This window comes from Bos javanicus, chromosome 10 (assembly GCF_032452875.1).
Source record: "Bos javanicus breed banteng chromosome 10, ARS-OSU_banteng_1.0, whole genome shotgun sequence".
Classification (NCBI taxonomy): Eukaryota; Metazoa; Chordata; class Mammalia; order Artiodactyla; family Bovidae; genus Bos; species Bos javanicus.
This window is the reverse complement of record NC_083877.1, coordinates 85810540-85822670: the sequence shown is the minus strand read 5'-3', so window position 1 is coordinate 85822670 and position 12131 is coordinate 85810540. Positions and strand designations below refer to the sequence as shown.

The 12131-nt window shown below is 45.3% G+C and overlaps 1 protein-coding gene across 1 annotated transcript; it reads right to left on the bottom strand.

Annotated features, from left to right (window-relative positions):
- Window positions 1-4675: 4675 nt before the first annotated feature.
- On the bottom strand, window positions 4676-11770 carry EIF2B2 (eukaryotic translation initiation factor 2B subunit beta). The gene is made up of 8 exons (XM_061429481.1): window positions 11482-11770; window positions 11257-11377; window positions 10952-11100; window positions 9880-10043; window positions 8660-8755; window positions 7616-7753; window positions 6502-6568; window positions 4676-5228 (listed from the first exon to the last, which is right to left on the bottom strand). The coding sequence occupies exons 1-8, from the start codon at window positions 11642-11644 to the stop codon at window positions 5071-5073; spliced, it is 1056 nt and encodes a 351-aa protein (XP_061285465.1). The 5' UTR covers window positions 11645-11770; the 3' UTR covers window positions 4676-5070.
- Window positions 11771-12131: the final 361 nt, after the last annotated feature.

Sequence of the window (12131 nt, the reverse complement as noted above, 5' to 3'; positions counted from 1 at the left end):
GGAAGGACTGATGTTCAAGCTGAAGCTCCAACACTTTGGCCACCTAATGTAAAGAACTGACTCATTGGAAAAACCCCTGATGCTGGCAAAGATTGAAGGCAGGAGGAGAAGGGGATGACAGAGGATGAGATGGTTGGATGGCATCACCAAGTCGATGGATAAGAGTTTGAGCAAGAAAAAAAAAAAAAAAAGAGTTTGAGCAAGTTCCGGGACTTGGTGATGGACAGGGAATAACTGCAGTCCATGGGGTCTCAAAGAGCCAGACATGACTGAGTGACTGAACTGAACTGAGAAGCTAGTATCAGAAAACTCAAGGCAGGAATTCCCTGGGCCGTCCAGTGGTTAGGACTGTCTCACTGGGTTTGATCCTGGCCACTCTCTCACATGCTTTCATTGGGTTTAATCCTTGGCCTGGAAACTAAAATCCCAACAAGCCATGTGGCCAAAAATAAATGAATTTTTTCTAAGAAAGAAATTTGGCAAAGCTTAAAATGTAGGCTAGAAGGAAAAGGAGAGGCTGGGGAGGGGGCTAGGGCAAAGTCCAGAACCCAGGTGGGGAGGTGGAACTCCTTGAGTAGCTGAAAATGAAGAGGATCTAGCAATCAGCCATCAGAGCAAGGGAAAAGGTCAGACACAAATCAACAGCTGGGATCTGAGCCTAACAGACAGTACAAAGAACAAGGCAGTCCAAACAGGTCAGAGCAGGAGGGGGCTCAAGGCCAAGTTCTGGAGATGTGTCGGGGGCTGAGGAAGCCATGCCAAGTGAGAACAGATGCAGCCCATCATTTCCTAGACAGAACTGACAACCAGGTTCAGCGGAAGCCTCAGGCGGGGGCCAGCACCAGCATACCTGAAGGGAGGGAAGAGCACTTTCTGGCACAAAGAACAGGCTCTCCTTACCTGTTTTCCACTGAAGCACACCCCCTTTCATCAAAACGCTTTACACAAGCAGGCTAACAATGAGAACTGACTGCTGTGTTTGCCACTGTATATCATGCCTGTCTTCACCCCTTCTCAGCTGAAATTGTTCAACACTGAGATGGCAAAATGTGGGGCTCAGCAGAGAGGAAAAGAAGGAAGCCTGGGAAACCAAAAATTTGGATAATCTGCACCAAATTCCTCCCTTCTATCCCTCCACTTATTCATTTGTTTATCATTCAGTAACCTCTAGTGAGTCCCTTCTAAACATATTGCTGCAGAAATTGTGGAGGCGATTAAAAAAAAAAGTGATCCTATCGTTTAGGACTTTTCAAGCCCTTGAATCACTTTCATCCCATGCCCGTTTGTCACAGAGCACTCAGTTTTATCAAGAAACATCTGATAAAGTTCAGGCAACCTGATCAAAGCCTGTGGAAATCTGAGTATCTATTATTTTGCAATCTATCGAGCCAGTAAGCTAGCGTGACTCAAGTAGCGGTGTGAAGCTGGATTTGGCCAGATTTTCCCTGTACAACTTGCCTGACTAAACAGTTTGCTCATATTTACTTTAAGAGCAAAGAGTATCCAAATGTGATTTAAAAAAAAAAAAAAGGTAGTCTGGAGTTAGTCTATCATTAGTTCATCACTGCTCTTAGTTTATCATTACTTAAGTATGCTACCACCTCTCTTTTAATAGAAGTTAACTGCAGGATTTTACATATAAATTATGAATCTTGTCAAGTTTTTAAGTAGCTTCCTTCTCCTCTAGGCAGGTCTTAATTCTAAATGAAAATAACATGCCTGCAAAAACACTACTGAAAGGCCCCTTCTCGTCATGACAGTACTTAATGTAAACATCAGGAGATCATCATTTCAAGTGCGGTTAGGCTTGAAAGGCAGTCCCACGTGTTGTGAAGGTTGAAAGCTTAGACCATAGCTCTTTATTAATAATAATTGCTTAGCCATTGTGCAACATCCTGGAACAACTGTTTGGTGAATGAAAGGGTAATTCAGAGCAGAGTAGACCAGATAAGAAAAACACTTCCAAACCACATTTCAAAATAGCTCCTTTGTGTCAACTGGGTGCATGTCTGCAGAGTGGAGTTTTTGCGAGGACAGGTGGATAGTATGGAGCCTTTACAATAATGACATCCCCATCTGGTACTATCTTTATGGCAAAGCATGCTGCTGTACCAAGGTTTACATATGTGGTATCACAGAGTCAGGGAGCTCAGGGGTGGAACTGTGAGCTGGGCAGCCTTCATGAACCTAAACTGCTGCAACAGCTCACTTTGAGAAATGGCTTTCAAGCACATCTGTGAAACTTACGATCTTAGGAGTACCGGCATTTCTTTTGAGGTATCACTTTACACTTCAGTTTTTCTTGGTAGAGTATTTTTCAGAGACTTCTCTTAGGAGGCTATATTAGGAATTTCTGTTCCTTATTTGAGTTCCAGGAACTTGTGCCTTTCCTGCCCGCTGTCCAAATTGGAAGATACAAACCGTGGGAAAATGCGTCTTTACAAACTCTATGGAGTGAGTGACCTAACTTGGTTTATTTAGCATATTCAGGAAGACTTTCATGTCCATGGAATCCCTGATTGATTCTAAGCTACCACTGTTTTTAAATGAGCTTCTTCTGAGCTCTGCTGCAAAGGCAGGGGTGGGAAGCAAGTTCAAACAAAGGCTGACAGGTAGTAAGCAGACATGAACACCTCGGTGTCCCCCTGCTTAGATCAGGTTCTCCCTTCCAATATTTACTCTTCCTCAAGCAGGAAAAGGGAGAAAGAAAAATAGAAAAGCGAGGTATATAAATAGCATAGTTGGATTTACTTAATTGAAGTTCTAAAGTCTAAAGAATCCACATCCGTGCAGCTCTGTTGCAGGCACTGTAAGAGCTGGCCGCAGAGACGGAAAGCCTCTACCCTGGTAACCTTCGTCCACCTCAGGGATGCCTGGGACGGATGCTGGTGCTAATCTTAGACCCAGAGACTAAGATGCACAAAGGACAAGTATGATAACACACTTCCAGAAACAGATTTAAATTCCTTCTCTTCCTCCAGAGCAGTCATATCCAGGCGAGCCGCTGTTAGGATGGGCGCCTTCAAAGACTGCTCGAAACGGGTAGCTACAAGCCTCTTTACCGAGAAAGCATGTGGTCTTAGATGTTTTAAGAAATAATTGACAACAAAGACCTGTGTGAGCCGGGCTCTTCTGGGTCAGAGAGCTTTCAGATCAGTCCTTTAGACTGACTCTCTTCAGTCTTGTCTTTTCCCTCTCTCAGGGAAGACAAGAGTCTAAAGGCAAAGATCTGCCCACGTCAAGCAGGATCAGAGTAGAGGCCTTTCCCTCATTGTCTACCTTCTGGCCAGTGTTTACCAAAACACAAATATCAAAATCACCTGGTAAAATCCCTTAAGATGCTCTTTAAACATGCAGATTCCTAGAACTTCCACCTTCTGCCTCATAGACACTGCTGCCAGAGGTTGACTTTGTGACAAGCATCCCCGGGCGGGGGTTCCCTTGCACACTTGGGGTATCTTGGCCCTAAGTTTGCTTTGCACCATGCTTCCCAAACATGGCATCCAGATCATCTGACCTGAGGAGGTTTTTTGAAAACATAAATCACTAAAGTAGCACACATGAAGAATAGAAACAATATCCTAAATAAATATCCTAATAAAATCTGCTTGCCAATGTTTTGTGTTAATTCTTCCCAGATTTTTATCCTGTGCATCCACATAATTTGTTTTAAGGAGCTAAGGATCATTTCATGCAGATTGCCCTGCAGCTTGTTTTTTTCCCCAGCTTGTTTTTGGTTAATAGAATATAAAATTAGACTTGCTTATAAATCTATCCCATGCATTAACACAAGGGTCACAACTCAGATGCCCATAAGGCTTCAGCAGACAATATAAATGAGTTTTGTGAACCTGGCTTGGAATTGCAGAAAACGGGGCTTCCCATTTACTAGAATTAGAAACTATCCACCTACAGTCAAATTGTTTGCATTTGGGAGTGCGGGCCCAGAGTTCACCAACTCTTCAGGAGACGGAAGAAATCTGAATTTATTTAATGTGTAACATCCAGATTTTAAAATACTGATAACTAATTCAAATTAAATACCAGATGAATCAATCAAAATGTCTTTAATCCAGACACTGATCTCCGTCACCTTTTGAAACCTCTACTGCAATGTATACATCATCAAGTAGATCACATTTATAAACCTTTCTTGTTTTTAACTAACAGAATATAAAATGCTATATTGCTGCACCCTTAGGCTGTGACATTACAGCTGCTACAATGGACATTCTTGCCTATGTCTTTCTGTGCTTGCAAAAATAAATCTAGAAGGTTGAAATTGCCCTGGAAAAGGTTGTATCAATTTGCAATTCTATTATTAGTACATGAGGGGGTCCTTTTCCGGGACGCTCTAAGAATATTCCCAGGACACTCTAAGCCAACCCAGAGATCAGATGCAGTAGGTCTGAGATGGAGGCTGAGATTGTATATTTTCTTAAGCTCCCAGATGATTCTGATGATCAGTGATTTTGGAACCACTGTCTTGGATTATTAACGAGTTGTTTGGGACTATTTCCAGTGAGTTATAAAGGAAATCATAAATACTTTCATCTGAATTTCTGTTTTAGGCTGTTACCTCTAATTACTGCCCTCTATGAAAACACCAAAGGGTTCTGCTGCTGCTGTTTCAGGCAGTTCAGTCGGAGCAGAACAATAAATAAACCAACTCAGGAACCTTCAAGCAGCTTTTATTGGCACGGCCTCGGAAAAGGAGTGGCAGTCTTTCTGAGCAAAAACCTGTAGCCCAGCAAGTCTTTGGTGTCGTGTTTAAAACACCACCAAGCCGGAAAGTTTAAGTTCCTGAAACAGATGCTCCAAGTCACTAAGAGGCTCCAAAATCAAGAGATCAAGCCCTGCTGGCTCTGTAAGATCCAAAAGGCAAAGAACAGTCCTGGAGATGCATCCCAATTATGGGATGACCGAAATGGCAGGAAACAGTATCAGGTTTTCTAAGGCTGACTCTTGTTCGCTCCCCCATTACAAGGAAGATGCATTTCAGTTGTGGCACAGAAATCTCCTCTCTGTTCTGTGTTTGCCTAAGCAGCTTCTGCTTAGGACGAGTGGTGGTTATAGGACGTGATCGTCAGGATGGTAGAGTTCACTCATCAGGCGGTAGATGTAGGAAGGTGCATTCCCACCAATGTTGGAGATAAACAAAGTAATGAGCTCTGGAGGGACGTAGTCAAACACGGGGCAATGGACACTGACCTTCTCCAAGATGTCCCCTGAAAGGCAATCACATGAGCTGAAGACAAAACCGAGGCTCCTGTTCTAATAAGTATCTCATGGATTCTAGGCTCAATAACACAGGGATACTTGCCACCCCAAGGAAGGGAAGCTGTAGCAAAATACAAACCAGAAGAAAAGATGTCTGATCACGATCTGCCCTGTGTTTACGACTCTCCAATACCTTCCCATAGAAAGGCAAAAAAAGTTTCAAATTCGGGATTGCGGCTGTCAAAATTTGGGCCCTCCCCACTGCACTACACTCTAGTCTGTATCGCTCTCCCTCTTGCTCAGTACTCTCCAGCCACATGGCCATCTTTTTCGACCTGGCTAAGCATGTACCTAACTCAGGTCTTTTGCACCAACATCTGGAAAACTCTTTCCTTCGCTTTCATGTGGCAGGCTCTATTCCTTCAGGAATCAGCTGAAATGCCATCTCATTAAGTCCCTTTCCCAGTCTAAGGTAGTCCCCTAGTCACTTTCCATCATATCATCCATATTTTCTTCCTAAAACACTCCATGCCCTGACATATTCTTGTCTGTCTTTTGCAACATGATATAAACTCTGGGGGAGCAGGGCCCATCTGTGTTAATCACTGTTACATCCCTAGCGCCTGAAATAGTGCTGGATACACAGTGGGTGCTCAAGAGTCATAAATCTTTCTTGAAAGAATGAATGTTTGAATAAATGGTGAAGTTATTAAATTTCCAAGAAGAATAAGCACTCCAAGTACTATGTTTTGCTCCCAGAAGATGTTAAAGACCATGCAAACTGTTGATGAGGCAGCAAGCTCACTGAGCTAAGTTGCTGCCTTCAGAAGAAGACAGAGAAAAGGTCCCCAACACACAAAAGTGTCCAGGCTACAGGCAAGTTTTATAAGTAACATTTCAGAGCCTGCTTCTTTGGCAGTCACATCACCAAAATGACTCCCTGTAGCAACCAAAATCAAGTACACTTTCTGATTGGGCTGTTGCCTGTATCTCAGACAACTTGTAAAGCCAATCCCAGTCAATGCTGGGTGATCCAACTCTCCATGGCCCCCATAACTCAGCTAAAATATATTAGTTTCAGAAGAAAATGAACATGGATTAGGTCAGGTCCGCAAACACTCTAAGATGCTAAAAAGAACAGTCCCCACAAAAAGTATGACTGATAAAACACAGCCCAACAACGTTCAATCCCACTGACCACCAGAAGACCAAAACAAACATACACAAAAATCCAAAACACACCAAGTGCGTGTGCCATACACATTCAAGCAACTTCTCTACCTTCTGTGAAAGGCAGGACTTCTTCAGGAGCCACAAACTTGTGAAATGAATCTTCTTCATTGGGAAACTGGAAAAGGAAAAATTAGGAAGAAAAAAAGAGAGATCTGACACTTTGACTTTCAGGTATACACCCAAGAGAAATAAAAAGACATCCAGACACTTGATTACAAAGGCTTATTGCAACATTATTTACAAAAGCCAGAAGGTAGAAATAACCCAGATGCTCATCAACAGATGAATGGATGATTAAATTGTGGTATATCCATACAACAGAACATTATTCAGTCACAAAAAAGGAATAAAGTATGTGCTATAACTCAGATGAACTTCCCAAATATTTAGAAATCAGAAACAAAAGGGTCCATAATGTATGACTCCTTTTATGTGAAATATCAAAATTAGGCAAATCCATAGAGACTCAAAGCAGACTAGCAATCACTAGGAGATGGGGAGAAGAAAGAAGGGAGTGATTACTTAATGGGTACAGAGTGTTCTTCTGGGATGATGAAAAAATTCTGAAACTAAAGAGTGGTAGTTGCACAATGCTGTGAATGTACTAAATGCCACTGAACTGTACATTTTAAAATGGTTAATTGTGTGTTATGTGAATTTCACTTCAATTTTTTTATGAGTAGACACCTATAGAGTCTCACCTATAGAGAGACACCTATATAGATAGGCTGTTATTTTCAAAGCAAGTAGTTTCTATCACTGGTAAAATGACTCTTTACTTAGTAACTGCTTGTGTTCAAGCTACAGAATACAGTCCCTGGAACTATGACAAATAAAAACCAATTCTGTGTTTCTAGTTTCAACTTGCTTGGCATTTTCAGAAATGGTCAGGGTGACAGGGGAGTGGTGGCAATGTAGACAAAGGGCCTTCCCCAACTACATATTATCCTGACCTTATAATTTTGACCTCCTGAAGCTGAAAGGTTGTAACTATCAATGGCTCTTCCTGGATCAAGACTACTGTGGCCTTTTCCAGTCTCCACTGGGTCTAATCCACTGAGTAAATGTAGATAAAGAGAAGTCCCAGAGTGAGAAGGCTGAAGGTTAGAGTTCAAACCTATACTTTGACTTCCTTCTGTTGGCTAGAGACAGACAGACATACCTGTGGGGAAAGCTTGAACATAGGAGCACAGACGATGAGTGGGGTGGAGTGGTGTTTTGCTGCCAGTGCTAGAGTATGAGTTCCTGCCACAGCTCGCAGGGCACCGTTGGCCAGGATGGTCTTTGTGCCAATGATCACCTTTGGGACAGGAAGAAAGAAGCGAGCCATCCTGAGAACAGAGCCTTCAACAAGCCATTGGGCATGAGCACCTGAATGCTTAGCCCCCAGTCTTGGCGTCCTGCAAGGGGTGGGCGTGGGGATCACACACCAGTAGAGGGAAAGGGATTCTAGGTTCAGATCACAAGTTCTAGCAGAAAAGTGGATTCCCAAGGGAAAAATGAACACAGAAAACTGCAGTGTTTATTGCTCTTAGCCCTGTCTTCCCTGGAAATCTATCTGCTACACCTCCTGAGAAGTGGGAAGCCTTTCTTCTACCATCCACCACTACCAAGCTCTCTGAGCAGAAGTGGGCAGCTCTCTTATCAGATCCCTAACATGCTGACAAGATTAGCTTAGTCCCATTTCATTTCTTTCAATCCTTTAACCAAAATGAGGTGCCTCCAAGGGAGGACAGAGAAGAAAATGACAACCCACTCCAGTACTCTTGCCCTGAGAATCCCATGGACAGAGGAGCCTGGTAGGCTGCAGTTTATGGGGTCACTAGGAGTCAGACAGGACTGAGCGACTTCATTTTCACTTTTCACTTTCATGCATTGGAGAAGGAAATGACAACCCATTCCAGTGTTCTTGCTTGGAGAATCCCAGGGACAAGGGAGCCTGGTGGGCTGCTGTCTATGGGGTCGCACAGAGTCGGACACAACTGAAGCAACTTAGCAGCAGCAGCAGCCAAGGGAGGAATAAAGAGGGGGGATCAACATTAATAGAATAAGAGATTTAAAAGGTCCACGTATGTGTTTTCAAAAGGTAACTCTTTTGAAACTCTTCTCTCTTCTTTAGATCTTGGGGCCAGGGAGGGGGGCAGATATTAATATTTTAAAGTATAATCTTCATAAATTTGACATAATATAACCCAAATACACCCACCTTGTTGACTCTTGACATAACAGCAAAAATGGCAGCATCGGTCATGACAGTTGTCTCAATACCTGCTTTGGACAAATTGACTGCCATCTCATGACCCTGCATTTGGAGACAAAGGTTGATGCTGAGAGGAAGAGCGGGAGAGAGAGAAAGAGCTTTCAAACATAACTGGATCTGGGGGACTGTGTGACACTGGCCATATCCAACATGCAACTTCCAACAGGTAACTAACTCATCTGGTAGGTGTTCTCTGGGAAGCGGCAGGAAGCCCAGGGGAAGCTAATTAATGTTTATTACTCCCCAGCAGTGCTGGGACAGGCACAGAACTGGAAATACAACTTGCTTGTGTAACTGGGCAGAGCGCACAGGACAGCTCCTGGCTCATTATTTTACAACATCCTTGCATCCTTACATATTTCCTTTCTGGAGACCTATTATTTACCTGAAGACTGAGTGAGATCAGACCAAGCATCAGTCATCCCCAAGGTCATTTACCCTATGCTGACAGATAGCATATTCAAAAGCAGAGACATTACTTTGCCAACAAAGGTCCGTCTAGTCAAGGCTATGGTTCTTCCTGTGGCCATGTATGGATGTGAGAGTTGGACTGTGAAGAAGGCTGAGCACCGAAGAATTGATGCTTTTGAACTGTGGTGTTGGAGAAGACTCTTGAGAGTCCCTTGGACTGCAAGGAGATCCAACCAGTCCATTCTGAAGGAGATCAGCCCTGGGATTTCTTTGGAAGGAATGATGCTAAAGCTGAAACTCCAGTACTTTGGCCACTTCATGCGAAGAGTTGATTCATTGGAAAAGACTGTGATGCTGGAAGGGATTGGGAGCAGGAGGAGAAGGGGAGGACAGAGGATGAGATGGCTGGATGGCATCACTGACTTGATGGATGTGAGTCTGAGTGAACTCCGGGAGTTGGTGATGGACAGGGAGGCCTGGCCTGCTTCAATTCATGGGGTCGCAAAGAGTAGGACACGACTGAGTGACTAAACTGAACTGATTTCTGAAAGAACTAATATTTATCTTTTCTTGGGCCAAGTAGTTCACTCAACTTCCTTAAATGAATATTTTAAGAAAGTTCACAGGATCAACAACGTAAAATTCTCTTAAATGTTTTACTCTATATCCTCAATGTTTAAATTGCATCGATTCAAAGATGGCATTATTCTCTCCTCATTTTAAATTTTTCTTAGCAGCCCCAGCAGTCCCCATACCTGACAGAAAGGTGCACACTCTGCCACAATGACATGGAACTTCCTCTTTCGGGCAGCCTCTCTGAGGAACGCCTCCACCGTGCGGGAGAAGCCGATGGTCATGATGACCTCGTTGGAGTGGATATGCTCCAGGGCCTGGGCTGCGATGTTCTCCGTTGTCCCTTCTGCGAGAAGCCAGTTTTGCATGGAAAATATGACACAGTCACGCTACAACACAGACTTGAGAGAGAACAGAAAGGGACATGTGCCCTTTTGTACACTGCCCACCTAGCAGAGCCTGGTAACACATGGTCAATGGACTAAACGTGAAATGTCCTGTTTCCTTAAAAGCCTCCCTCCAGGGTTTTCTAGCTCCCAAGCTCTCAGCCTACCCTCTTGCCCTACTCATCAACTTACTCCCCTCACCCCTACCTCGCCCCAGAACTAGTTCTTTACGACTGACTTTGAAGACAATGAATTTAGGCAAGAGATGTCCCATCTGGGAAATCTGAAAGTGCTGAGAGTAGGGTAAACAGAGTTTCCCTCTAAAAGAATTCCTCCTCCAAAAGGTGGCCACAACGCCTCCACCTGACAGGGAGGACACATAAGAAAAACAGGGGAGGAATTTGGAAGAAGCAGCTCAGTGCACAGACAGACCCAGTTTCTTCCTTTCCTGGGAACACTGACCGCAATAAATATCTGGTCTCCTAGGTCACAAAAATAGGGGGGATAGAAGTGGCTTGTGTGTATGCATATGGGTATGTATGTGTGTGTGTCTGTAAAATTTCAAGTTTAGTGAAAAAGGGTTTATCAACTGTGGTTTTCAGAGGTTCATCTTAAAAATAAAAGCTCTTCCCAAACAGTCTCTGCCACAGTGGATTTGCAGTAGGTAAGGGGTCAGTCTGTAAGGAAATGTAGAAAGGGTTATCTTAGTCTTGCCACCTATTCCAATCGTTCTTAATCCGGATGAGGGCAAACCTATGAGAACCAGAAGACTGGTCATCTTCCATCTCTGCTTATGAACAACTTCCAGGGTCTTCTGTTCCCTCATCTGCCTGCAACTTGTCCCGTCCACCTAAGGATCAGGACTCACCCAGTTCCACCAGCAGCTCGTTAATTGCCTCAATGATGTTGGACTGGAGTTGAGCATAATGGGAACGGAAATCCTCGCTCAGGCCCCCGGATGTCAAGAGTTTGTGCAGAGACTCCTGCTGATCGCTCTCGTCGCTGCGTCCATGGAGTCTACGAAGGCAACAAGACCCAAAGGAGTTGGGGGAAGAGATGTGGTCAAGTAACGACAGCTACTCAGCTCCAACAAAGGCTCCAAGCAGGGAGAGAGAGGGGCCCGTGCAAAAAGCTTCACTGGGCCCAAGCCCCGCTCCAGGACGTGGGCCTGACCTGCCATACTCCTCCCGGATGATCCTGAGCACTCTCCGCACCATGTTGCCCACTGTGGTCTCTGAGGGTTGCGCGGCCGTCATCCTCCGGCCTTCTCTCCGGATCAGTTCCATCAGCTCCCCTACCGCCCAAAGAGAAAAGGTGAGCGCGAGAAGGCCGCGGCGTGGCTCCTGGGCGACTTTCCGCCCGGGAATCGGGATCAGAAAGGGGCGAGACCTGCCTCACCTGCATTGCTCCAGCGGTGGTCCGTGATGATGCGGCGAAGCAGTCCCAGAGTCTCCCGGGCCATGTCCTCGGAGCTGCGCCTCCCGCCGCCCCGCTTCAGCGCCTCCACGAAACTCTCGATCCTCTCGGACAGCTCCGAGCCCTTGGCGGCTGCCCCTGGCATCGCGAAAAAAGCCGCCTTGCCGGCGGTATCCACACCGGGCAGACGTCGAGCTTGGACTTCCGGGGCAGGAGAGGTCGGCTTCCGCTCTGCTAGAAAAAACTCTCGCTTGGGAGAAGACTGGGCCACGCCCCTCGCTGCTAACTCCCGCCCCCCAACCCCCCCCCCCCCCCCCCGCCACCTGACTGAGCCAATCAGACTCTTGGAACTCGATGTGTGGCGTTTACCGCCGAGCGTCCGCGCGCCTCAGAGGTTGGAAGGCTGGAAGTGTCCTTTCTTGGCTTCTGGATCGCTTAAGACCTGACGGTTGACGCCACAAGAGGATGGCTAGTCCCGTTGCTGTGGAAACAGCCAGTCTGAAAGGCCCCCACTACTTCCCGAGGCTACGCTGGAGAAGTTGCAGCCCTCCTTCCCGGTCCCTCAGCTCCGGTGACGATCAGAGTGCCGCTCCAGGGTCCACTACCCCTAGGGCAGACGCCCCATTATAATG